This window comes from Lissotriton helveticus, chromosome 5_1 (genome assembly GCF_964261635.1).
Source record: "Lissotriton helveticus chromosome 5_1, aLisHel1.1, whole genome shotgun sequence".
NCBI lineage: Eukaryota > Metazoa > Chordata > Amphibia > Caudata > Salamandridae > Lissotriton > Lissotriton helveticus.
The window spans coordinates 1,168,068,162-1,168,095,450 of record NC_136065.1 but is presented as its reverse complement, the minus strand read 5'-3'; the positions used below and the strand labels follow the sequence as shown (position 1 = coordinate 1,168,095,450).

Here is a 27,289-nt window from a genome sequence, read left to right as displayed (position 1 = left end):
ACTCAAGAAGAACGGAGATTGGCGACCCATTCTGGATTTGAGGGCTCTCAACCAGTTCCTGAAGTCTCAATCTTTCCGTATGCTGACACTACTAGAAGTCCTGCGTCTTCTATCCAGCGAGGATTTTATGACCACCATAGATCTTCAAGACGCATACTTTCATGTTCCTATAATCAAACATCGCCAGTACCTGCGTTTCAAAGTGGGACCAATGCATTTTCAGTTCAAAGTTCTACCCTTCGGACTGCGTTCCGCTCCTTGTGTGTTCACGAAGGTACTGGCCCCGGTGGTGGCTCACCTGTGTCTACAAGGAGTTCAGATCTTTCCCTATTTAGACGATTGCCTTCTCAAGTCTCAATGCCACCATCAGCTGGACCGGGACACACACCTTTGCCAGCAAGTGTTTCGCTCTCTGGGGTTGACCATCAACATCGAAAAGTCACAGTTGGCACCTCTGCAGACCAGATCATTCCTGGGAGCGATCCTAGACACGCAGCTCTCAAAAGCGTTCGTCTCGAACGAGCGCCGTCTGAAGATCCTTCGTCTGGTCTCACTCATTCGACAAAAACTGTCCGTTTCTGTTCGGACGTTAAAATCATTCTTGGGAATGGCTTCATCTTGTATCGCACTGATCCCAAATTGCAGGCTTCGCACCCGTCCTATTCAGGAAGAACTGGACTTACAGTGGCGTCAGGTCTACGGATCCTTCAACGACCTAGTTGCCGTCATAGCCCGCATGAAAATGAGCCTGCTTTGGTGGGCGCAGCCCGCAAATCTGGAAATGGGTGTGTCCTTCCTCGATCATGCTCCAGACCTCACGCTGACGACGGACGCCTCCGTGGAGGGGTGGGGCGCTCATCTCCAGGGTCTCCATCAAGGGCAAGTGGTCACCGACACAGCGCACGTGGCATATCAACAGGCTAGAATTGATGGCAATCTTTCTAGCGCTCAAGTCCTTCCTCCCAGTTGTTCACGGGGAGTCAGTGCTAATCCAAACAGACAACACCACCAGTATGCACTACGTGAACAAGCCGGGAGGGACCAGGTCTCCACTTCTGTGCCGCTTGGCCCAGCCGATCTGGGATTGGGCTCTTCGCCATCACATCGCCTTGACAGCTGTCCACCTTCCGGGCGTGTCCAACCTCCTGGCGGACTCTTTGATCAGGTCCACTTCCTCAACACACGAATGGGAACTACCCCAACCGACTCTGGATCTTGTGTTCCGCAAATTGGGTCACCCAGATCTGGATCTCTTTGCAACTCCAGAGAATCGGAAATGCCAGTCTTATGCAAGTTGGCATCCCCACCCAGGGTCCTGCGGAAATGCCCTTTTGATCAACTGGTGCGATCTATTCGCTTACGCTTTTCCGCCGCTCCCATTAATACCGCGTGTACTGTGGAAGATGCGGAGGCAGCCCTGCCACATCCTGTTGATCGCACCTCGTTGGCCCAGACAGGCATGGTTTTCGGAACTGCTGCTAATGTCCCAGTTCTAGCCCATTCCTCTACGTCCTCGTCAAGACCTACTAACTATGGACAGGGGCTTAGTGTGTCATCCGGATCCCTCAACGCTACAATTGTGGGCATGGAACCTGAGCACCTTGAGTTCGCTGGCTTGAACATATCCCAGGAGTGCAGAGACATCCTAGCTCATGCCAGAGCTCCGTCTACCATCAAGACTTACAAGCTTAAATGGAAGCGGTTCTGTCATTGGTGCGCTACAGCCAATATCCATCCCATCCATTCCTCTCCTGAGCAGCTCCTTCCATTCTTTTTGAGCCTCGCTCAGTCAGGACTCTCTCATGCTACACTGAGAGTTTTCTTAGCTGCAATATCTCGTTTCCGACATGATGGCTCTTCATCCCTCTGTTCATCACGAATTATACGCCAATTCTTCAAAGGGCTCTTCCGCAAGTTCCCACCTGTGCGTCGCCGCCCTCCAGCTTGGCACCTCAATGTTGTACTATCTCAACTTATGAAGTTGCCATTTGAGCCTATCCATAGGGCGGATATTAAATTCATCACCTGGAAGGTTGCACTTCTTCTGGCTTTGACCTCATCTCGTCGCGTGATAGACCTTCACGCTTTTACTGTCAAACCGCCTTATCTACAGTTCAAACCTAACGGAGTGGCACTCCGTACCAACCCCTCTTTCCTACCTAAAGTGCCTACGGATTTTCACTTGAATGAACCTGTGTTCCTCAAACCTTCTTTCCGGACCCAAAATCTCCGGCGGAGCAGCGCTTACATTCTCTGGACATCAAACGATGTCTTAAATTTTACATTGCCAGCACTGCCCCCTTCCGCAAGTCCTACCAACTGATCATTGCCTACGGACGACTGCGCAGGGGACATCCAGTTTCAAAGCAGACTATTGCCCGGTGGCTTTCCTCAGCCATCGCCTTCTGCCACCAACAAGCGGGCAAACCATTGCAGTCATTCTACGAGGGCGATGTCTTCGTCCACCGCCTTGTTGGCTGGTGTGCCACTTCATCAGATCTGCCGTGCAGCGACATGGTCCAGCAGGATGGATGGATGAATGAATGAATTTGGGATTTCTAAAGCGCATGGCTGCCCGGGAGCGTCCCAGCGCTGGGATTGCAGACAAACAACTGGGGATAGAAGCAGAGACGTAAAGGAAGAGAGGTTATTGCGGGAAGAGGTGAGTCTTAAGAAGTTTCCTGAATTTAATGTGGTGTTGTTCGGACCGGAACTGGGATGGTAGAGTGTTCCAGAGTTGCACACCTTCACCAAACATTACTGTTTGGATGCCATCAATGAAGCGGATACCGCAGTGGGACAGGCAGTGCTCGCCATCTTTTTCAGTAAGGTGAGCCTCTGTTCCCTCCTCCTTAGTGTTTTCCTGTGATTGCTATGATGTTTATGACTGTATTATTATTAGTACTGTCTTGGTTTTCTTCTTTATATGCCTAGCAATCTCAGTTCTAGGGGGTTACTGCTTTCTATTCAAGCATGTGAATCTATGAAAGACACCCCTAATACTGGAGAAGAACAATTTTTACTTACCTGTAAACAGGTGGTACTCCAGTATTGGTGTCTTTCATAGATTCACACGCAACCCACCCTCCTCCCCCTCAGAGGCTCTTTTCTCCTCATACGCTCTTGGTTACTTTGTGCTACGAAAATCTGAGGGCTTGAGCTTCTGAGGAGAAGGTTCTAGAGGGTGCTGGCACCTGATTGGCTGCAGTTTAGACTAACAAATCAAATTCAAAAGCTTTATTCGACAGCATTGTCATAAAAGCATTGACGCCCTAACCTATACATCAGTAAATACTATTCTAGAATACAATCACATTTTTAAAACTCACATTAAATTCAAAACGCTGACGAATCATGACTAAAAGGAACGCATTTACTGCTAAAAACTCAAGTTCACTACACATGATTAATTATAATCTACATAAAATCACGTTACATTTCCTCTGACTCCACTGGCAAAAGTGCGAGTGCGAATGATCCATGCCCATCCCAGGTATTTTGCTACTGCAATTGCTAAAGGAGGGGAGCTGTTTGATTCCAAAATTCTAAGTGCTTCCTGGCACCTACGTGTCCCTAAATTCTGACACGCTGGTTTTAACCACCTCCTTCTTGGAGAAGCATAAAGAGGACAGACCAACAGAAAGTGCGAGATGTCCTCAACCAAGTCTTTGCAATGGTTGCATATATTAACATTGCTAGGCGACCACTTTTGTGTCAAAGCGTTAAGGGGCAAACTACCAGCTCTAAATTGGAAGTACAACTTTCTATCCATAGGTTTTGTGATAAAATCCCAGTATAGTTCACAAAATGGAGTAAATTTGATTTCCAAATACCGGGATGTTAACATGGAATGTGGGTTAGAGGTCAAAACAGATTGCAAAGTCATATCCCAGTACATTTTTTTTTTCTTCACAATCTCCTTTGATGGAAAGGCAGTTGGGTCAGTGTTAGTCCATAAATGGTCTAGATGGAGTTTTGTTAATAGGTTCCGGATCTCGTTGAGCCATGTTACTGTATGGAACCGGTCCTTCTTAATAATGTCCATGAGGGCGGAGGCATAATGACCTAGCTCCGGCATTGACATTATTCGTCTCCAGAATAGTAATGGGCGCAGTCGAGCCAGGTCCTCAATCTTTTTCCTCCCCAGGTCATACAACCGGGGGATTGTTGGTGTGCTCTGTGGAACGCCAACCAGACGTCGCAAAAACTTGTTCTCAGCAGTAGACAAAATGTTCAAGTTGGCAAAACCCCACAACTCTGAGCCATACAAACAGGCACTTAGCACCTTCATACTATAAATCTCTAACACAGGATGGATAGGTTTGGTTAATGAAGATTTATGTTTAAGTGCGAGGGCCCCTGCTAATTGATGGAACTTTAAAACTGCTAAGTCAATATGGGACTTCCATTTCATATTGCCCTGTAGGGAGATACCAAGATAAGTAAAAGCCTCCACCTGTTCTAAAGCAGCCCCATTAAAAGTTATTGTGCCCCTAAATGGCTTTGCTGGATTCATACTCATAAACTTAGTCTTTGAAGTGTTTAACTCCAAGCCCCGGATCTGGCAGAAATCCCCGAAAGCATTAATTGCCTTCTGGAGGCCACTAGGAGTTCGTGATACCAGCAACGTGTCATCAGCAAACATTAATACTGGTACACGAACCCCGTCCAGTATTGGGGCATCAGTAGGGGATTTCTTCAGGTAGTCCACTATGCCATTGATATATAATGAAAATAAGGTGGGAGCCAGGACGCATCCCTGTCTAACCCCACGCTCTACAGGGAAAGAATCAGTTACCTCGCCCTGGGCCCCCCACCTGATCCTAGCGTAGTTATTTTCATGCATGCGGACTAACAATGTCAATAGTTTGGGGCTGATACCAATTTCCGCGAGGACACTCCACAAGTTTTGTCGCGGGACTAAGTCGAATGCTGACTTTAAGTCAACAAATACGGCATACAATGGACCATTGATCAAGGTCACGTTTCTCCAGTATAAAGTTAGAAAATAAAAGACCTGGTCAATAGAACTTGTTAGGGGGCGGAATCCGGCTTGGAAGGGGGAGAGAACATCCTTCTCATCTATCCAAGCTTGTAGTTTGTTTTGTATCAGTCAACCCATCAATTTTTGTGCAGAATCGATAAGACTGATGGGTCTGTAGTTGCTTGGGAGTGTCTTATCACCTTTTTTAAAAACTGGGATGATCTCCGCACCCTTTCATGAATTTGGTATGGAAGCTCCATGGGCGATGGAATTTGCTAGCCAGACAAAGTATTGGCACCATGAAGCCCGGTGGCTTAAGAATACATCGGCCGGTATTCCGTCCATTCCTGGCGCTCTCCCCACAGACACCCCATCCAACGCTATGTTTACATCACCCAGGGTAAACACTGCGCCTTTAAAGGAGACCATCGGGGGAGGTAGGTAATGGCCTGGGTCCAGATTACATGCATATTGTGGCTTAAAGAAGTCTATCCATAAGTTCTTTGCAACGTTGTTTTGTGGACGCTCTGCTACCCCCTGTCCCATTTTACAATTGCCCAAAACTCTTTTTGCTTCTTAGCTGCACATGCTGATTTGAGGTCAAGCCAATGATTTTCGTCCCAGAGCTTTTTCGCTTTGGTTTGTGCTTTTCTGTAGACATCCCTGGCCTTCCTCACTCCTTCTGTTTTGACTCCTTAACTCAGAACTAAGTTTCTGACGTGCTCTTCTGCCTGTTTGGTCATACCACCCCTGTTTAGTGGGTGATTTTACCACCTTTTTTTGGCCTACTGGTTTTAGAAAGAAGCCCTGAATTTTAGAAAAAAACTCAGTGTGCCTCCTTCATAAATCTGGAGAAGTTGGGTTCGGTACAATGTTCTTTCATAATGTTAATCTCAGAGACCACTAACTTCCTTAGATCTTCTAACATCTCTATCAGTCTGCCCCACCTTACATGGCGTTGGTTATTTGTGGAGATAATATCCAAAGTCACTGTGCCCCTTCCCTGGCTTGAAGCTCGCACCTCCTGCTTAAATTGTATGCTCAAGCATAGTGGGTTGTGGTCACTCTCTAATCTAGATGCGATGCTCATATCTACCAGCCTGTGCCAATCCCTCACATCCACTAGGATATAATCTATTCGGCTTTTTGCCCTTCCATTATCAAATGTATGGACACCCCGTCGATCAGACGGGGTGCGCCCATTAGCTGCTCTTAAGCCCCTTGCTAAGCACAAGCTCTTGATTTGAATTGCTACCTCAGACCATCTCTTGACAGATGGCAGGTCCAACTGGGGGATTCCCCATTTATTATCTTCTTCTAAGGTCATTTCACCGTCCTCCGAGCCCAAAGGTTCGAAGGTCGTATTCATGTCTCCACCCACCAAGATAGAAAGATGAGATGGAAGGAGGTCAAGATCATTATCAAGTGCTGTTATTACCTCTGAAGATTTTCCCCCTGCAACTCCCCTAGCATATATGTTATGAATGGCCATCTCTTGGCCATTGGCCCAGGTGATCGTAATTGACAGTATGTCACTATTATTGAGGGATCTTTCCTGGATATTACAATGCGAAGATTGGCGCACCCAAATAATCAATCCCCCTGATGGCCGCCCTTTGGGGTTCTTTTTTGCTGGGACATAAAAATTTAGGAAACCATGCCGATAGACTGGGTTCACTGCCCAGGTTTCCTGGAACATAATTATGTCATGGTGCTCTATGAATTCACACCATTCTGGGGAAATCATTTTGTTAGAAATACCAGCAAGGTTCCATGATAGGAGGTTTAGACTTCTATTATCTGATATAGCTATATCATGGGACCGCACTACATTTTGCCTACTGGATACTAGGCCAAAATTAGATAAACTGCGTGTCCTGTTGCTACTGGGATTATTAGAAGTAGATTCGAGGATCCCAAAAACGTTTTCCGGAACTCTATGCACAGAATGTACATCCGCGAGATGTTTCTCTTTGCTATCAAGCAAGACAGGCTCATTGGCCCTTTTCTCGACACTACTTGACCTAGTATTTGTGAGGCTGACTGAATTGTAACGAGCTGCAGCTTCTGTCCCATGAAGTCAGTCGCACTCATTGAGGTCTGATAGAGCTGAGAATCTGTTTTCAAGGGACACACCCCAACTATTTTTTGGACCAAATGTGTTTCCCTTTTTTACCACAGTGTTCCATTTGGTTCTTAGGATTGTAGGATTCAAGATATTACCTCGTCTGGCATAGAAAAAATCTAATGTTAAAGGGATGATCTCAGCGGTTCGGCGTTGGGGAGGATATATATTCGACAGAATGTTTGGCAGGACTTCCGGATCTGTAAAGTGCAGCACCACGCAATCCCCCCAGAATTTTTTATGGCCGCCCCAATCCATTCCACTCTTCTTGCCTTCACTATCTCTTCTGCCAACTGATGCATACCCCCGGGTGAGACTGCCATGTTTTGAGATAGCCAGTGCAGGGCCTTACTCATTAGGGAGGGTGTGTTATCTATTTGCCCAGGTTTCAAATGGGGGACATTGGCCAAGACCAACACCAAGGGGGAGGCCTCCACAATTAGCTCTACTGGGCCCTTCTCTGCCCTGGAATCTCCATTTTTATCCCTTGGGCCTGGTCTTGGGGGTACCCCATCGTCTAAATCCTGACCCCCCTCCCCCCAAATGAGTAGTCCTAGTTGGAAGGGGAGATACATTCTCGGTTGACCCCGGGCAGGAAACTGTTGGGATCTTTTCGGTCTCTACTCTAGATGCTACTTGAGTGGGGATATTTGCCACCACTTCTAATGTCTTCTGTAAGAGCCCCCCTAATCTATGCACCTCCTCTGTAAGATGGTCAATTTTTGCCAGAAGTGGTTTTGTAATGGTCTTAATCTTAGTATCTAGGATATTTACTAATTTCTTGAGCTGGTCATCATCCAGGAGTATTTTTCCCCCATTTAGACCCCTTTCATCTTCTACATCCCTATTGGGGGGTAGGGTATCTAGTCTTTTCTTGCTTGAGCGTAACACACCACGTTTGGGGAGGCCCTTGTCCTCCCCTCTGGCGCCTCTAGGAGCTGGGACCGGCACCGAGGGCTCGTCCTCTAATAGCACTAACTCTTCTTCATGTGTATTCTCGGAGTCCGACACTGCTAAGATCACTAATAACTGTGTTAATGTATTATTATCTTGCTGGTCCTGCAAGAAAACCTCATTGCTATCATCTGGCTCGGGTGTTTCAACAGGCATATTTTCTACCATAGACAATGAAGGGGATGAGCTCAAGCCCAGTGAAGATCTTCTATCATTGTTAATTTTGGCAACCACCTGAACTAGATAGTTGTCGTATTTACTGCTAGGGGGGGTTTTGACTTTGACATGCTACACAAACCCAGTAGGTGACCTTTTCCCCAAGAGACACACTAGATAGTAAGCAAAAGAGAAAATGGGACAATGTGTCGCGCTAAGTTTAGAGAGCAATACTCCAAGGGTTCCACAATAATAACTAATGACAACAACGACAACTCACGGCTAGTATTTTGGGCAGCGTTCTTGGCCCGGTCCAGTCTCTGCCTGTCTCGGACTGTCCCGCACTTCTCCCGCCCTTGTCGCGCCCTTGTCCCGCGCGGTACGGCAGTTCCTATTAACGGACGGAGGTGGTTGGGGGCGGGGCAAACAGGGAGAGCGTCCAGGTGCAGGTGATGAGCACGCAGGGACTCCTGGGAAATGGAGTCCCTGTCCTGGCGCTCGCAGCCCTGCTGCTCTACTCTATGCCCTTAGTCGCCTGGTGATGTAGCCTCGGTCCAATGATCAATGCCCCAGCAAGATGAGCGATGCGGGACCTGCGCAGCGGGTACCGCGAGGTTCTGAGGTTGTGGAAACGGAAAAGCAGCAGCCAAATGGAACTCTCCACAGCGTCTTTCAGCACAAACGGTAAGGCGCAGCTTCCCACAAGAAGAGCAGGGTCTGAATAAAGACTTCTTACTTGACATGTTGTAGAATTTTCTGGAACTAGAAGAATAGAGATGAAAAACTGAGCAGTGCTCAGGGAGACTCCCTTCACACGACATGCGGTAGAAAATATGAGGGCTTGAGCTTCTGAGGAGAAGGTTCTAGAGGGTGCTGGCGCCTGATTGGCTGCAGTTTGGACTAACTTAATGACACTAATGTGTTACAAATGTTTTTTTTCTCTTTGCCTTGCATTCCTATGTAGGAATCGTTTTTTAGAGGATTTCAGTTGTATTTCCTTTTTCTTGTATTATAACCTAGCCTAACAACTGATGGACAAGTTGTTTGGCACGGTTATTCGATGCACTTCTTAGTGTAGATGTATGCCTGATTCTGTACTTCTTAAGTATTGATTAAATACTGATTCTAAATTAGCAAGTAATTAAACCAAATTAAGACTATCGAAGGCCTATGAAATTAAATGCATGGATTATCGCTGAATAATAATACAATATCGAACGTCAATGTAGTGGTGAAATTGTTATGCAATTATTCTAGTTAAATTTTTCCGGTTTTCTAGAAACGTTTTAATTCACTTGCTAGATCGAGAAGAGTCATTGTTTTAATTGTCATGAAACTATTACCTCTTGCGGAAATGAACCTTGTTGTTCTAAAGAAATTAAAACTGTAGATTTAATTAATGCACGCCAGCCACTTCTAATCTGACAATATAAATACGTTTTAAGCCCCCACCCCACCAGTTAACTATTCTTGAGAAACACAAAATGAACAAGCTGACTAAAAGAATTACTTTTTACACCTTTTCAGTCCGAAATTGAGGAGCCAAATTTTAACTTCAGTTGTTGGAGCTTCAGATTTAGATAAACGGAGGGATGAACACATTCATAGATTACAAAATACTGCTAGCCTTATGATTGATTTTTATACTTTCATGTACTCCAATATTATAAACCACGTTCAGCACCTTTATTCATATTAACCACTTATACAATGTATCTGGAGACTATTCGATACTACCTTTGCTTACATGCAACAAGATAAGTGGTCTAATCGTAATCATTAATGAAGTATATTTTTATTTAAGACCAGCCTTTGCTGCTGACCATACTGGGTTTATGTTCATTTAACAAAGAGAGCACAAATTAAACCAAATTAATTTCATAATATAATTTGTTATAAACAGATTTTTATTACATAATAATTAAAAATACCACAAAAAAATACATTCACACTTCAAAACAGTCCATTACTTCTTGGGCTGTTTTGTAGTGATTCCAGTTTGATATATATTGAACCACAATTAATCGGGTGTTTCTTCTTTTTGTAGTCCATCCAAATCCATCAGACCGATATTTGGGAATATTACACACTCGCACATTTCTCAGCTCAGTGTCGAGTTCAAAATAATAGTTGTCAAAAGAAATCTCAAAGCCCCAGGTTTAGTTTCTTCAGGGCTCAAACGCCACCTCCAAGCTCCATTGTGACCAACTTAGTGAAGGTCCACTCCAAGCTCTTAAATTGGGCATTCTTATCGCCTGATGCGAAGCTGGTATCCAAGGAGTGAACACAGCATCCTTTAAACAAAAAGAAATAATAATTAAAGTGTAGAAATTTAGGTCAAATGGTGGCAGGGCCAGTAGCCAAATAACTTTTACTCTTAGCAACGTCTAACTGAAAGATTTTCAAATAGCAAAGGACACTATATATGACAGAACTGCAGAGAGAAACTGCAAACTACTATCTCGACTGACACCACAAAGACCTACCAGTAGCAGGGCAGAGGCATTTTTAGGCAAAATGCCCTCTAAACCCTTGTAAAACTTCTCTGCATGAAAGGACACATCCTGCTCAGCACGTACTTCTCCTGAACTGCACTTTCCTACTCACCAGTTCAAGAGACCCTACTTGGTGAGATCCTGTAAGTCAGTAGGGATCTATATGAATACAGATGCAAGTAACACTTGATCAGAACAGTCTAATAGTTATTTTGTAAAGTTATGTATGATGATGCATGAACTGAACCAGCAGATATTGCTCAGATGACTGCTTATTGATACAGATAACTTGCACAAAACGCAACTAGAAGCCATGCTTGAGCTTTATGAACTTTTCCAACAGTGTTACTTAATTAATCTGTCCCCATCACTTTCTAGTGTGGTGGGCTGAATACATCTACGGATGCAGTTTCTTGCAGAATTTGGAATGGTGAGGGTATCGCCAGAAGGTCTCTACTGAATTCATTGTGTATAGCAGAGATACGTTTACCACTTTGTATAATTTCAGAGACTACAGCTATTGTGGTTTATTCAGGTGACTGAGTAAGATTCCTTCAAAGTAAAGGAACGTACCAGCTTCAATCTTGCATCTAGATCCCTCAAACGTCAAAAACGTATAGTATAAATTTCCCATCGCAAACCTTTCTTTCTAAATCCATTCAGTTATACTGACTTGGTGTCTTAACTTGAACACAAAAATAAGGAAGACCGACCCTCTGCCACTTTCAGCAATGAGTCTTTTTCATCACAATTCGCTGCCCAGTTCCAGATCCGGGATATCAGTGAGACCATATAAGAGATTCTCGGACCCACCTTGTTTGCGAGCATGAACAAGGGGTTCAGTGCACTATGTGTGGCAACTGGCCAATAACAATTGCTCAGTTATAAGTCTTGTGTAGCCACAGTGGTAAATACTGCAGTTTAGATACTAGGTTGTAGCATTCAAGTCTGGTAGGGCGAAGCTCCCTCATTCTTACATGAGCTTAGGAATTCTTCACTTTCATGTGGGCATCCACCCAAATCCAAGAGGTCAGTAAACTGTCTATTTTCTGAAATATTGATTGTTTGCAAGCACAGCACTTTCTTCATGTAAAGAACGTCCGCTGAGGTAGTGGATGTTAACCTTGCTGCCAGACACCCTTCCGCAAAGTGGGGCAAATTTGTTGCCAGGTGTGATACCAAAGACACCGATCTTCTTGCTAACCAAACTTTCTGATGTCCTTTTGATTTTGTCTCCTTAGCCCATCAAGGCCTTGCTGTGGGCACCGTGAAAGGTTATTTGTCGCCTCTCTCGGCCTTTCTATGTTTACGGAACAAACTGTCCTTGTTTGAGTCACAAGTTGTGAGGCGTTTCAGAAAACCTTTAAAACATGTTTGTTCCCAGAATATTTGTAATTTCCCAGTGGGTCCGTAGCCTTGTCTTCACATTTATTTTGTTTGCACCTTCAAGTCTTTGCACTGCTGCTAATTCTCTTGACACTGAAAAGTCTTCTTAATTGCCATCATGTGAGCACTTGTTTTGAGTGAGCTCCTGATGCTGTTGGTACATTCTCCCTACACTGGAAACAGCCTTTATTAGGCAGCCAGAACTAAGCTGGACCATTACAACAAACGCAATGTTACCACACACACTTCGTTACCACGCAAGTTGTTACAATGACTTCGCATTAAGGAACGTGTTGGATTTTTAAATTCAACACCTTCCCTACTGTTGCAGAGACTGGAGTTGGGATATACTATTCCAAAGTCCAGCGCTTCCTTAACCGCATGCGTGCGGTGGCTTTTTTCGTGCTGTGCGGCGTTTTCGAAAAGCCTCGTTACATGACGAGCTGAGCTCGTCATGAGCATGCGAGCGGCGCAACTCATGATTTAGCTCAGCTCGTCATGAGCGTGGAAGGGGTTAAGGCAAGCTGTAAAGACTTGCGTGGTAATGGAATTCGTGGTAACAACAATCTTGTTTTATTGCCCGTGTTGTAATGGCATGCGTAGTAAAAATCTTTATGCTTTTTGTCATAGATCCTCACTACCTTCTTCTGAGCAAGTTGGTGTTGAGAACCCAGGCGTCTTTCCTCCCTAACATCATAATGCTCTTCCGCATCATCCCGTCAAGCACCCTGTCTGCATTATTGAGCGTATAATGACATATTGGTCTTCAAAAATCAATCAATTTAAGTTAGCCCCCTTTCCCGAAAACATCCTGCACTAGTGCTTGCAAGCTAAGTTGTATAGACTCCTTTATGAATGCATACTCCTGCTTTTTCAATCTCAAGAATTGTAAAACGTCCATGATCATTCGCTTCAAGCTGGGACATACATTATTAACAAACTTAGTTGATCAATCTTTGCTAAACTATTGGGTAAAATGTAATTCCATTTGTGCAACAGGAATAACTTGAAACAACTATTTTATCATCTAATGAGAAATAAAGAGTTGAAGTAAGGGGCAACTATATCTAAGATAAGTGAAGGTGCTTAGAGTCTTACTAGGCTGATCGGTTGAAACTCTAAAGAACAAAACTCAGCGTTTTTAGTTGTTTCTTCTGTGACACAACTCTTGTCTTGCATTATTTAGTTATATTTGAATAGGGGTCAGTGTGAATCTACGGTGGCTGCGCTCTTGGCCTTAAAACACAGTAAAATAAGGCTGCCTTCAGGTTGAAAACTCCTGCTTCTGGACAGTGGTTAGGAAAAACACTTGCGGTTCTATTTTGATAAAGTATTACAGTGCTAATTTAGTTTAGACTTCTATTGCCTTTGGATTGTTCTTGCTTTAATAATAATAAATAGGCTGTTCATGCCGGGGCAATGGTCTGGAATAGCATACAACCTTCCTGAGCTCTTGGCCCCTCTGTCACACATTATCCTAAGCCAGAGAGCACTATTGTCGCAGCTAATCCATTCTGCTGCTCCCCAAAAGCATCAGAAAGCCGGACTGTAGCTTCTGATACACATAAAAAACACCCAAAATCCGGCTACTACACAGCCGTAAGCAGAGAAACAAGATGGGGACCAGGAGGCAGTTGGGGCTGGACTGTTCCCATGAGGCACAGTGTCAGACTGATTTGCTTATGGCCATGTCTGAACTGGGGTGGTGGAGTGAGCTAAAGAATGATGATGGATTAAACCCAGATCAGTTAACTGGGTGTGAGTGTTTGATTTGCTCAAACACTCCGTCCATCATCCCCTTTGGTATCGCTGGGGACCAGGAGGCAGCAGAAGAATTCACCCAAGCAGTGAGCAGTTTCCCATCCAAGGGTTAGGGCTTTCTCCTGAAGAGGACGTGTACTTCGTCTGGGAGCAGAATGAGGACTTAGGTGAAGCTGTGCTGCTCTAACTACGACAGAGTGCAGTCATTGTCATGCGTAAAGACTTCGCAATACTGCCTGAATTTATGAGGTGTTAGACCTCATGAATTGTCCAACTGGAACTGGCCAAAACGCAGAGAATAAGGTGAACATATCTCATCCAGTGCACCATAAACTTCCAGCAACAAGTGTTATATAGCTGACTGGCTGATGTTATGCGCTTTTAGACCAACTGGCTGTTTCTGAACCCGAAATGGAGCATATGCAGACAGTTAAGAACACATTATCATGAACTGAAGAGGCTCTCCCTAGGGGTACATAATTGGGAAGAATTCTAAGAAACTGGTTCAGAAAAAAAGTTGCTGTCATGGCCGTTGTGAGCTTTCTACACTCTTTCAACAGGAAACCAAAACAAGGGAACAAAGTGGATGCTGTATAAGTCATAACTTCCACTAGAGGACCTGGCACACAAAATGGACACTGACAATTGATCTGGGCCACCTCTGTGGTAATTGGAGAAGAATAGCTGAACACATTAGTAAAACAGAATTTGCACTGTCAGACCTGCAGCTGCACCCCAGACACAAGTGAGACTTGTCTGATCATTTTGTGACCCTTGGAGTATATCGATGAAGACTCCTTCGGCCATTTATGTATTTATTTTATTTTGAAAGTTTTATAGAGCGCGAACAAGACCATTGCGGGTATCAGAGCGCTTTACAGTAAATGTGTATAGACATATCAAACAATAAAATTAAGCAGGACCATAAAAATAACATCAGAAAGCTTAATAAACAAACAAAAGGACAAATCAAACATTAAGGATAAACAGGACCATAATGGCAGCAAAGACCATCACAGATAGAAGGGCAAATCAGGTGAGGTGCAGAACCGGTCCGGTCGGTCTGAAGGGTGATGGTAATACATTGATGAGGAAAATGTCAAATAAATGGACAGACTGTACATATAAAAAGCCAAGCAGTGAGGTGCACAGCAAGGACGAAACATGCGGATCATGGTAGTGGCAAAAATTGATTAGGTTGATAGGATAAAAAGCCAAGCAGTGAGGTGCACAGCAAGGACGAAACATGCGGATCATGGTAGTGGCAAAAATTGATTAGGTTGATTGGTAGGATGAATGGAGTAGAGGTTCTCACAGTCATGTGAGTCTGTTTACGTAACTTTTGCCATAAGGATGCCTTTTACTTCCAGTTTGATGGCAATGGTGGAGGGGTTCAGTCTTATTTCTGGTGGAAGGGCATTCCATATCCTGGGTGCCATTCCTGAAAAGGAACGATTATAAGTTTTTTTTTCTTATTGAATTTTTGTGGTTTCAGAAGGTTTTCCACACTTCTTGTTGATCTTGACCCTCCAGATATTGTGAGTTTTTGTGTGAGATAGCTAGATGCATTATGATGTAAGGCCTTGTGCGTCATGCAAGCTATTTTCAGGTGGATTCTGGCTTCAAATGGCAGCCAGTTTAGAGATTTTAGATCCGGGGAGATGTGGGCCCTTCTTTTCGAGCCAGTGATGAGTCTCGCTGCCGCGTTGATGGAGGCTCTTAGAGGAGCTGTAGTGGCTTTGGAAAGACCGCATAACGAGACACTTCCATAGTCCAGCCGAGGTAGAACTAGAGCCTGAACTGCTTACTTAAAGTCATTGGGAGGAAGGAAGGGCTTCAGCTTCCTTAGTGTATTGATCTGAAAGTTTGCTCTCTTCGTTGCATTACTAATATGCTTCTGCATATTGAGGTTACAGTCCAGAGTTATACTTAGTGATTTCGCCGAATCCACAATGGTTGGTTGAACATAGAGTGCTGTGAGGTGTTTGATCAAATTTGTGCATTGTGGGGACTTTTTCGGGTGGGGCAATAAAGAGGACTTCAGTTTTTAAAGCATTCAGTTTGAGGTGATTCACTGCCAGCCATGTTTGGGTGGTCTTAAGAGTATTGTTAAGCAAACTAATGCCTGGAGGAATAACATACACTTGGTGGGCTTTCCGAAGTGGAATCCGAGTAGCTGTATGGTCACTTTTCTGGAAAAATGGGTAATCCCAACACTAGCCCCTGAAGGGCTCTTTCCATACTACACCCTGAAAAGAACCCACTGAGTCTCATTGTGACTACCCCAGCTAAAGTTTCTCGTGGGGTGATGGAGGTGTGGCTCTGTCTTTACACTGGAGAAGGTTTGTGAGAAGTCAAGTGTGCAGAACAGTAAAGTTGTGCGATTCCCAGACCGCTGTACAGCAACAAAGAACCTCCTTCCTTTTCTGGTGAAAATATTGGAACAAAGCGAACACAAGGAGATGATAGACGGAGTGCTGAAACTTTTCGGACACTCACCCTCCGGTCACGGATCTGGGTTGAATCCATCATCTTTCTTGAGCTCACTTTGCCACCCCGGTTTAGACCCAGCCATATCCAAATTAGTCTTGACCCTGTTCCTCATGAAACATTCCAGCCCGAACTGCCAAGCCAGGTCTTCCCTGGACTGGAAACCAGCATCCTGGGACCGGTTTCGGGGGGACACTCCTCATCTGCCAGGCTAGCTTGAATCAGTGGCAAGGTGAGCAAGGGCCCCACGTCTGGACACACCTTGCCAATTAAGGGCAAACAAAGCAAATACAAGGATATGATGGACTGAGCGCTAACACTTTTCAGACCCCACGCACCCCCTCAAATCGCAGATCTCTGTTGAATCCATCATCGTTCTTTTGCTCACTTCGCCACTCCAGTTCAGACTCCGCCAAAATACTGGAACGCCAGGTTAGCTGGATTCTATCTCATTATTTGGAAGCACACTACCTGTTAGAGGAGGAACAATTTGGCTTTAGACCTGGCCATAGCACAGAGAGCTCAGAGTGCCATGGATGAGATTCGCATGAGGGTAGACCGTGTTCAGTCTACAGTGTAAATTCTGCTTGATGTGTCGGCAGCTTTTGATGCAGTTCATCATCACACCATGCTAGCAAGACTATCATCTCTGGGGGTTGGTGGTACCATATTAAAGTGGATGAAATCCTATTTGGCAGACCAGGTGGTGGTTATTGTTCTGACTTCAGATGTATCCAACTTGGGGTACCATAAGGGTCAGCATTTGGTCCGGTATCATTCAACATACGTATGCAGCCACTAATTTCCTTAAAATAAAATGCACATCACTTTAATTATGCTGATGACACACAGTTGATCCTGTTTCTTAATAATAGCCAGCAGGATGCAATAAAAAACTTTCAGACCTGTTTAGTAGATTTTGTAAAGTGGAGGAATGTAAACGCCTTTAAAGTAAATGGGAATTGAAAAAAAAATCCTTAATAAGTTTCTGATGCTTCTACCACCAAATGTTTGGCCACTACCTACAGACTGAGCTGCATCCTTATGAGGCTGTTTGTAACCTTGGTATCTTTGACGAACCTCTTTTCCTTGAAGCGCTTCAATAAAGTGGCTGGTGTTTGCTTTGCACTGCTTTGTGGCCTCAAAGTTGTTCCCAGTGTTACCTGTACATGATAAGTCTTTCATTGCAATAAGTGTTATCCTTAGCCGACTTGACTACTGCAACGCTCTTCTCCTTGGTGCCTATGACTACTTGGCCGAGAGATTGTAGAGACTCCAGATAGGTGCTGCAAAACTGACACTAAACTGATCTCGAAGATCCTCTGCATCCAGTGCCCTTGGGGAACTCATTGGCTACACGTGGAGCAGAGGATTCTTTTCGAGTCTATGTGTATTGTATTCAGGGCGCTTCAGAATAATGGCACTGTACTGCTGCAATGTGAACTGAAAAGGTGTACTCCGAGAAGGTCTCTACGTTCGAACACTGATTTCCATCATTGAACATAGGTTTTGAAAGGTTTGACAAGGTGGACAAGCCTTTTCAGTCCAAGCTGCTCAGTTGTGGAATACGCTTCCTCCTACTCTGAGGGCACATACAGATCTGCTGAAATTCAGGAAAGCTTTGAAGACCTGGTTGTTCCCAAAACAGTAGATGTTTGTACTATTGTTTTTCTTCACTTTTTTTCTCCCTCTAAATCCAGGAGGAGGTGTGGCGCCGCGGCCAGGGCGACTGACGCTGGAATCTGGGGACCACGGTTCGATCCCCGGCTCCGGCGGCAGGTTAGCCCAGCTCCATGTGACTCTGGGCAATAGCTTGCTTAATCTTCCCGACGGCCCCCAGCGCCTAGAGACCCTTACGGGTGATTGTGCGCTTTACAAATGTGGACTTTACTCCACGCTTCATCACCAGGATACCAGCCTGGTCACAGTGCGCTCTATAAATAATAAGAAAATCCTGGACTCTGCAAAATATGCCCGTTTATTATTCTTAAAGTAAAGGCTGATAGTGAAATGTGTTTTTTCACAGGCCCCAAGTAGGCGGGGGACTGGGTTAAGTTCCCAATGGAAGCAGATCAATGGCAATTGTCCCTATTGAAATGACAGGAGGAACAAACTCTGTCCTGGATCAGTCTCATTGCTCAGTGGAAGCACATCCATTGCCGCAGGTGACCCCCAGAGCACTACTGATGACCTGCTCTGAAACTAGAAATTGTACCTTACTTAATGACCGCTTGATGAGCTCACTAATGGGCATCCTTGGGCCTGCTGCACTTGTATCATTTGACACACACCCATAACCCCCCCCCCCCACCGCTCCACTAACGACCAGCTCTACTAGACTACCTATGAAAAGCATTTTGCGATAAATATTGGTCGGTGCCATCGCTTTTCAGTCCTGGGGGAGGGGTGGTTGGGGATTTTTGTTGTTTAACAGCTACAGGAGTTTAAACGGGAGGAACGTGAGCAAGAAGGCAGTACAAAATCTGCTAAGGGTTACTATAATATGCGCCTAACGGGGAACACTATGGCTACACATGGAGTTCAAGCCTGCCTAGTCCCGGAAACTAGTTTAACGTATTTAGGATGAGTAGGGAACAAGCACAAATTGTATTTCTTACTTAGAGCATGATAGGGCTAAATAATGCTGTTAAGAGAGAAGTTTCAAACCTATATTAAAAGGAGAAGCGCACAAATGGCTTTTCTGCAAGAGACCTATCTGACACAGAGATGGACAGCTTCTTCCGAAGCGTTTGAGAGGTCAGTGATCTTACACCCTCTATTCAGCTTGTGCTTGAGAAACACTAATTTAGTTTCGACCCATGGCCTCGTTCCAAATTGCGGCTGAGATAAAAGATAGTGAAGGCCAATAGATTATAATTGCTGAAAGGCTTAACGGGAAAAATATTGCAATCCGAGCAACCCATGATCTTGAATGAAATGTAGGAACCCCTTTCAAAAGTGACACGCTACCTGCTAATAGTGGGTAGGGAGTTTTAACAATGTAGAACATGTGAAATTAGATTCACTCCCCATCCCTTCTCTTCCCTCCTACAGCCCCTCTCCCAATTGCATTGGTCATTGCTGAGAAGGACCGCATGAACGCTTAATACCCAGTGGGTGTGATTAACTCCTGGAGAGTTCACCATCCAAACGCTAGGTGCTATTTCTGCTGTTCAAATATAATTACGCCTCCCAAATATATACAAATGTTGATTATTGATCTAGAAACTGGTCAGATCATAATTCACTGCTCCCGCCTATGAAGTGTGGTAGACTAAGGGTTACCAGCCCAACTTCGAAATAGAGGCACTTAAAGATGGGTTCAAACACTCAGTAGGTTAAGCAATTCAACATTATTTAAGAGAGAACAAGGGTACAGCCTCATCAATCCTAGTTGAGTGAAACAAATGGTTATAAAAACAGTGGTTTTAGACCGACTCTAATATTTGATATTGTGGAATTACCAAAGAAGCTGAGACCTTGAAACGAGGAAGACTGAACACCCAGAATTGCAGTTATCCTTAAATGAGAAGAGCGAAAACAGAGTTCACCACATAAAGGGCGTAGGAGTGGGGAGGCTACTGGTCTGGTTGGCCAATTCTGATTGAAGGGCCATCTAATAATGAAACGAGTAAACCTAGTGTAGTTGCAGTGCAAAATAAACACTGCCTTTGCTGAATGTGATGACTACTTATAAGTAGTGCACGAGGAACTTGATGAGCAATCCTTCATTGGAGTATACAGAGGAGACTGCAATTGGATACTAGCTCTTGATGAGTCATCATTCCAAGATGAAGATATATATAGACGAGAAGAGGGCTCCAGTAAAGATTAGGACTATGGGGTAAATGCCAGGATCTGATGTCCCACCAGTAGGAATTTGTGCAACGATTGAGCATTTGAGACAAATTCTGGCAGATATTTAATTCAGCAAGAGGAGAGTACTAGCATTAAGCCACAACCAGAGAGGGGACAATGGTATAGTTTCTGAAATCGGGAAGAGGTGAAACAGAACTGATCTCTTACGGACCACTCTCAATGCTTGAAATCGATTTAAAATGCTGAGCGAAATCCTACCCACTAGATTCCTGCCAATGCTAAAGGAACTGATACGCCCTCTAACTTAAATACTGACCTACTAGTGATTTAGTTTAATTTATAAATGTTCTTCAGAACTCATCAAGGGGGAAACGCTAAGAAAGAAGTTTCAAACAATGTGCTGAAAGATTCTTGAGCAAGAACATTGTTTTTTTTCTACATATGTATATTTATGAAGGGGGGGAATCGTGACTAGTTATGGTGTCGAAGTTTCTAGTCTTAAGTGAATGAATTGTTTTCAAATTGAAGTTGTCATCCTTGATCTATTGATCCGAAAGAGAGCAAGCTCCGATGCATATCTCCAAAAGCCGAAACCAATCTTAGCAGGTGAACAACTGTGAAAAGCTAAATTAATCAGTTTTTTTGCTCTCGTGCTTGTAGCCTGTGGTCTAGTCAGTTGAGCAATAAATATATCTACCATTTTGTCTTTCAGGGACTGGCTTCACTGTAGATGCTTTCCAATACGGCAAAATAGAAGGTTGTACATCCTACTTCCTAACGCACTTTCATTCTGATCATTATGGTGGACTCACAAAGAAGTTTCAGTTTCCGATCTATTGCAGCAAGGTATGTATAATGGCCAGTGTTGCCAAACCTAGCTTTATAGCATACTTCTAAAGTTACCTTTTTTAGGTCTTGCCTAGGCAGCGCGCATGAGCTCCTCTAGGAGATGACCTTTTAGAAATCGGTCTGCTTCTTTTCAAGCACACTCGTGCTGGGATCCACATGGCGGGAGCGAGCAGCGGCGCGCGTGCTAATTGAATACATATGGCCTGCTCGCTGCTGTGGATGCCAGCTCGAGTGCAAGCATTATCATGTCAGTGTGTTTATACCGATGCTTGCAATATCAAAAGTGGCCACATGATGGCATCAGAACGTCATGCATTGTATGTTATGGGCAAGTGGCTTAGCGTTGTGAAACATCACCCACCTTATAATGTATATAAAGAGGGAATAACTGAGCAGGAGCAGTGCAAATACCCACAGCTTTTCAACCAAAACCAGTGCTAATAAATAGTGTGACTTTGCTTTGTTTGACATTCTGATGCCAGGCGCAAAGACGTGGATTGTTGTGTTTATATGCCTACAATAGCCTATGTAATTACTGTAAAATTAGGCACCCTGGCCAGTTGTCCTCCTGTTGAAATTGGTAGTGTAGGGTGTATCACATGTAGTAGTCTCTTATAAGATAGTGCTAGCTCATCATAGCACAACACTTGGCATCGAGCTATAATTACTTTTTTTTGTTTGACGCAGCCAATTAAATCGGTGCACAACTGGGATGAGCATTTTTTCGCAATGAAGCACAGCTGACTTGCACCCACCATTGTGCTATGTGAATGATGTTCTTCTGGGCTGTAAGGTTGCCTGGTTACTGCACTCGCTCATAAATACCTTTGAATTTGGTAATTACTGCAGGCAATTACAGTGCTGCAAAGCAACATGTTGTGTTGCGCTAGGCAAAACAAAAGGCAAATTCTTTTCAAGCGTGATCTAAAAAAAAAAAAAAATCCCAGGCTGTAAATATAAGACCTTAGCTTCCAGAGCTATTAATGCCTGCCTAAAATGTGTATATTTACAAAGCCACACAATCTGAGCGGGCATTCGAAGAGCCTGTGAGTCACCAGCACAGTGTCAAGAAGCTATGCTGCATTACTGCACTAAATGAACTGGTGTGTCAAGATATGTGCGGTTATGCTATTTGAAATAAAACTTAGATTGTCATCGTCCCAGTACATGTTATCAGTTCGCACTAATACTTGTGCCGAAGACACCCCTCGCCATGAGGCCGTTGGCTAAATGCCCACATTTATGAACAAAGCAATAAGAAATTAAATTGAAATTGGCACGGTTAGAACTGGAGACGAACTGCACTACTAACCAAGAAGTAATCAACTGCTTCCCTGAGAGCCGCAAGTTGGGAACATAATTCGCCGAACACACAACGCCATAAAGCTTAGTTGTAGGCTTAATAAAATGGCAAAGGATTTAAAACCAAAGTGCTTTTGGCCTTTATACAATGTATGCCGCACAACCTATAGCTTTAGAAGGCAGGGCTCCTGTCTACGACGCAACCAATGGCGCCTGACCATGTGCAATTTGGCTCTACTCTCTCTCCGCAGTAACCGCACTTTTGTCATTTCAATACGCTAGAACTGTAATCCGGGAGGGGGGGGATCAGCCACCACCCCAGCGTTTTTCTTTTCTTTCTTTTAATCAGGGAGGGAGTGTGTTTTCCACCCCCATGAGATATAAGGTGATGGTTTTCATTTGAAAGACCAGATGCAGGGCTGTGATTCCGTCAATGAAAGTTTACAAAATGGATTGATAATCATTTGAAGCGTCGTCCAAGCTAAGAGCATCTGTGGTCTTCCCCCACCTTTATCCTCCGGATTGAAGCCATTGCGAGGAAAGAAGGAAGCTGGCAGTGGTTAACACCCAGGCTTTTTACCTTGCGGGATGCTCTTTCTAATGTTAGTGCCATTTCCACTACCTTCGCCCCATAAGTTATCTGTTACTACCCCTGTCTGCAATATTCCGCAAACAGCGTTCCTGCATAAATGTCATATTGTGGTGGCAAGTTTTTGATGACCATTTGATTCTCCAAATGCAAAAAGGACAATTAATGGACTCCATGCTGAACAATGTCAAACATTCACCCTAGTTTAGAGATCTGAACCTAAACTTTTCGCACATCATGCCATTCCAGTTTAAACCCAGCCATATTTGAATCAGTCTTGACCCTGCTCCCTATGGGAACAGTCCACTGCCTGAATTGCCAGATCAGGACTTCCCTGGCCTGGAAACAAACCTCCTAGGACCGGTGTCTGGGTATCACTACTCATCAGCCAGGCTAGCTTGACTCCAGTGGCATGGTGAGCACAACCTCCTAGGACCGGTGTCTGGGTATCACTACTCATCAGCCAGGCTAGCTTGACTCCAGTGGCATGGTGAGCACAGGAACACGTCTGGGCATTCCCATCCCACTTGGGGTGACCAATGCAAAATGAACAATTGATGGACTTAATGCTGATCAATGTCAAACATTCACCCCAGTACAGAGTTCTGGGCCTAATTCCTCATTTAAAAAAAAAAAATGTCTCCCCATGCCATTCCAGGTTACACTCAGCCACATACAAATAAGTCTTGACCAGTCTCCCTATGGGAACAGCCCCCGACAAGCTCCCACCACAGATATCACCAGTGAGCTAATAAAACACAGAGCCATTTGGTTAGACTGTTTCCTCTGTCGGATCAATGGGGTGCACTTAGGCCATGGTGAACCTGGGGCGGCATCGACAACACTGATGCACCACCATGTCTTAGTAACGCCTGGCAGTCTCACTAATTAAATGAATGAGGACCTCACCCAATTTAATTCTGCCCCGGTCGGACTAAAATACAGCCAATTTGCATATAGCATACAAATTGATGTATTATACGCAACCCTAGAGCCTTCCACCATGTCTGCTGGCACCGTGACGGTCATCCGAAAGTTCTTGCCGTGCATTGTGATGCTGCCACAGGCTGGCCAAACCTCCAGATATGTCCGTCAACTTCCTACGACCTTGTTGCCGCCATCTTAGTGAGGTGCACCCACCGCAGACATAAGCAAGCCTTGGCATAGCCAATAGGTCTCACCTTTGGGACCTTATAAGTGTTTAGCCATACAACAGTTGATGTTGTTGCGCCAAGGATATTGTGCTGCATACCTAAATACTTATAAGGTCCCAAAGGCAAGATCTATTGGCTTTGCAAATGCTCGTTTTTATAACCGTGCATCTCTTTGTGGTGTAGCATACTTAGAAAATTGGAAGAAAGCTGTTGGTTCTCTGCCTAGCCAATTACTTCTGTTTAGAGTGCGATTTGTGCAATGATGGGTAGTCTTGCAAAGTACCCTGGTGCCTACTTAATGAAAATGTACAAAGTGGGTTGATGTGTATAGTTATGAAAAGTATAATCTCATCCTGGGTGGAGCTAGCAGAATTGTTCTCCGTAGAATTACACTTCATTACTGGAAAACTGAATTTCTGCGGAGTTCCATGGCCTTGTGGAGTAACTCCTTGCACCATCATTGACCCTCCATCCCCGCTCCCCCTGCTCACTCGTGTAGTAAAGCCTTTGACCTCACCTGAGTCTGAGCCTCCTCCTTGGTGGGTGGGTATGGCGGCCCCTGCTGTCCATGGCAGTGCAGCTCGGCTGGCAGTCTCCTAGCTGCCACTGCCTTCCTGCAGTGCTGGGCTGGCTGCAGTGTTGACTCCACTTAGAAGCCTGAGCCTCGCCCTCCGCTGCTCCGGCTTGAGGAAATTCTATCAAGGCGGGAGGCTCAGCCACCCTAGTGCAGCAGCTAAGCTTAGCTAACCCCAACCCAGACCGCAAGAACTGCAATGTGCATGCTGTATTGCGTGAAGGCATGCCTGACCCTATCGTGAGATTTCATCGGGACAGGCATGCCTTCACGCAATACGCCACGCGCACTACAGTTCTTGCTGTCTGAGTTTGGGAAGGGTTAGCTTAGCCGCAGCACTAAAGTGGCTACGGCTCCCACCTTAATTGAATGTCCTCCGAGCTGGAGCAGCAGAGGAGTCACAAGTCGACTCTGCAGCCAGCAGCAGGAGCAGGTAAGGCAGTGGCGGCTAGGAGACTGCCAGCCGGGCTGTACTGCCGTGGACACTGAGACAACCACCATTTCGGAGGTCAGTCTGCTCACTCCTTTTAAGTGGCTGGTACCAGTAAACTCCGCTCGCTGAGTTTTTGAAAACTTTAATACTCAGCTAACTCCCCTGGTGGAGCAAAGTTAACCGCCCACCTTTAGTATAATCCCAAGATTAGACCTGACAAAGCTGTATTTAGAGCAGTGTCTGTTTTTTCAGTACTTTTAAAAAAAATAAGGGCCAGGCCCTGGTCCGGAGGCCACTGCAGCTTGCACCAGCCACTTGCTCCGGTCAGCGTCACCTTATGACTGAACCAACACAACTATGCACTCTGAAACCCCACAAGTGTGACAATTCAGACTACTACAAGCTCTCAGAGCTGTAGAAATGTCTTGGAAGGCAAATAATAGCCATTTAAAGGTATATTGGATCAATTCCAAACCGTTGTTGTGCTAGTCTCTATATTAGACAAACTTTACTTTTTACTTTATTATTCTTTATTTCGGTAAAATGTTTTACCATAAAAGACATATGACATACATAAAAACAATTAAAATGTTGTAAAATACATCCAGACTATTACAAAAAATTTCATCACATTGTAATGTATTTTGTTTGTTAAGCGGCCTTGATACATTTACTCCTCATGGACCACACGGCACCAAGGTACTTGGCTACTGTAAATACAATGTGGTTAGACAGGTCTGTTTTAAGGACTCTGAAAGCGGTCAGACATTCAGCAAATTTCAAGTTTCTGCATAAAGGAATAATCCATTTCCTACGTATTACATGATATACAGGGCAAAAAAAGATTATATGAAGCTCAGTCTCATCAGCCAATTTACAAACAGGACATACACTGTTTGCATGGTCACTCCACTTGCTTGTAAATACGCGGAGTGGGAGAGTCCCATGTCTCTATTAGACAAACAGCTCCGTCATGTAGCAGACTGTCAAGAGCCTGTGTTGACCATGAAGTGCTGGTGCCGAGCACCAGAAACCTCAGGCTCAAATAAAGCAATGTTTGATGGATGTTGTACTTTAGACCATAACTAAATACTAAGACTTGGTTTTGTGACGTTCCTCAATTTTTTAAAGTATTTTTTTCTGCAAGTGTATTTTGTTTCCTGAACTACTTCAGTGCTGGTACTTTGCCCTACCCTCCCCACACGACAGAATAACTTTCTTAAAACTAGGAGTTTTCTACTTTTTGTATTCTTTGTTACCCAGGTCTTTTTCCTATCTGTCGCAGGCTTCTTTTCAGTTCTGTCATTTATTTATTTATTTATTTATTTATTTATTTGTTCTTATGATTTCATTCTTGTGCGCCTTTTTGGGTGCGGAAATCCCTAAATGTATACACCCCTAAATATTACCTCAGTAGCTCACCCACAGGTTGATGAATCGTAGACCGTTGAAGGGAGGCCATGTGTCCCTGAGAAGGCACTCCACAGCATTTCAAAATACTGTCAGTTAATTAAGGGCCTACTTGGTGATCAAGTTCTAGCTCAGGAATACAATTTAAAAGCTGTATTTCAAAAATTAAAACTGCAAGGTACAGAAATAAAAACATTTAAATACATGAATTTAATACCACTAAGGCTCTCGGACTAGGCCATTGCAGAATAATGTGCAAATCAGAAAAAGTATTTTAAGTCCCAAGTGAGTGGCAAAACTCAAATAAAAATTATTGGATCTGCAGACTCATCCTGGTGTGAGCAGACTGCATTTTGAGCAAATCAGTGCGCAGTTTTATGAAACCTAGTATTGCCTTAGCATCTAAGCACTATCCTACTACATGAATATTGATTTTGCCCACTCTGCGTTAATGTCCTCCAGAGATGACAGGACAAACTAGTTGCATAACGATCAGCAAGGTATTATGAATATCTAGGGTACAATGAGGAAAATAATATTTTATGGCCATACAGGAAAGTTTTAATCGAGAACAAAACAAAGTTAGTGGGAATAAACGTGAGACTGCTTGACTGTGTGCTGCAAAAATAATGAACAGTGTACATGCTGGAGGAGAAATGCATTTTGAACAAGATATTGTTTAGGCTTACATTTACGCCTAGTTAGCAAGAGGCAGGAAACACATTTTATTGGTCAAGAGAAATGTATTTCAAGTGCAGTATCATGTCAGCATGCACATATAAATTCAAAAGTAAGCCCTCATATTGCT

At 44.2% G+C, this 27,289-nt stretch overlaps 1 protein-coding gene across 1 annotated transcript in view; it reads left to right on the top strand.

The window, feature by feature from the left end:
* DCLRE1A (DNA cross-link repair 1A) overlaps positions 1-27,289 on the top strand; it is a 133,188-nt gene that overhangs the window by 48,161 nt on the left and 57,738 nt on the right. The window contains exon 3 of the mRNA XM_078643859.1: positions 20,883-21,016. Within this exon, the coding sequence (XP_078499985.1) occupies positions 20,883-21,016 (134 nt within the window). The remainder of the gene's footprint in view (positions 1-20,882; positions 21,017-27,289) is intronic.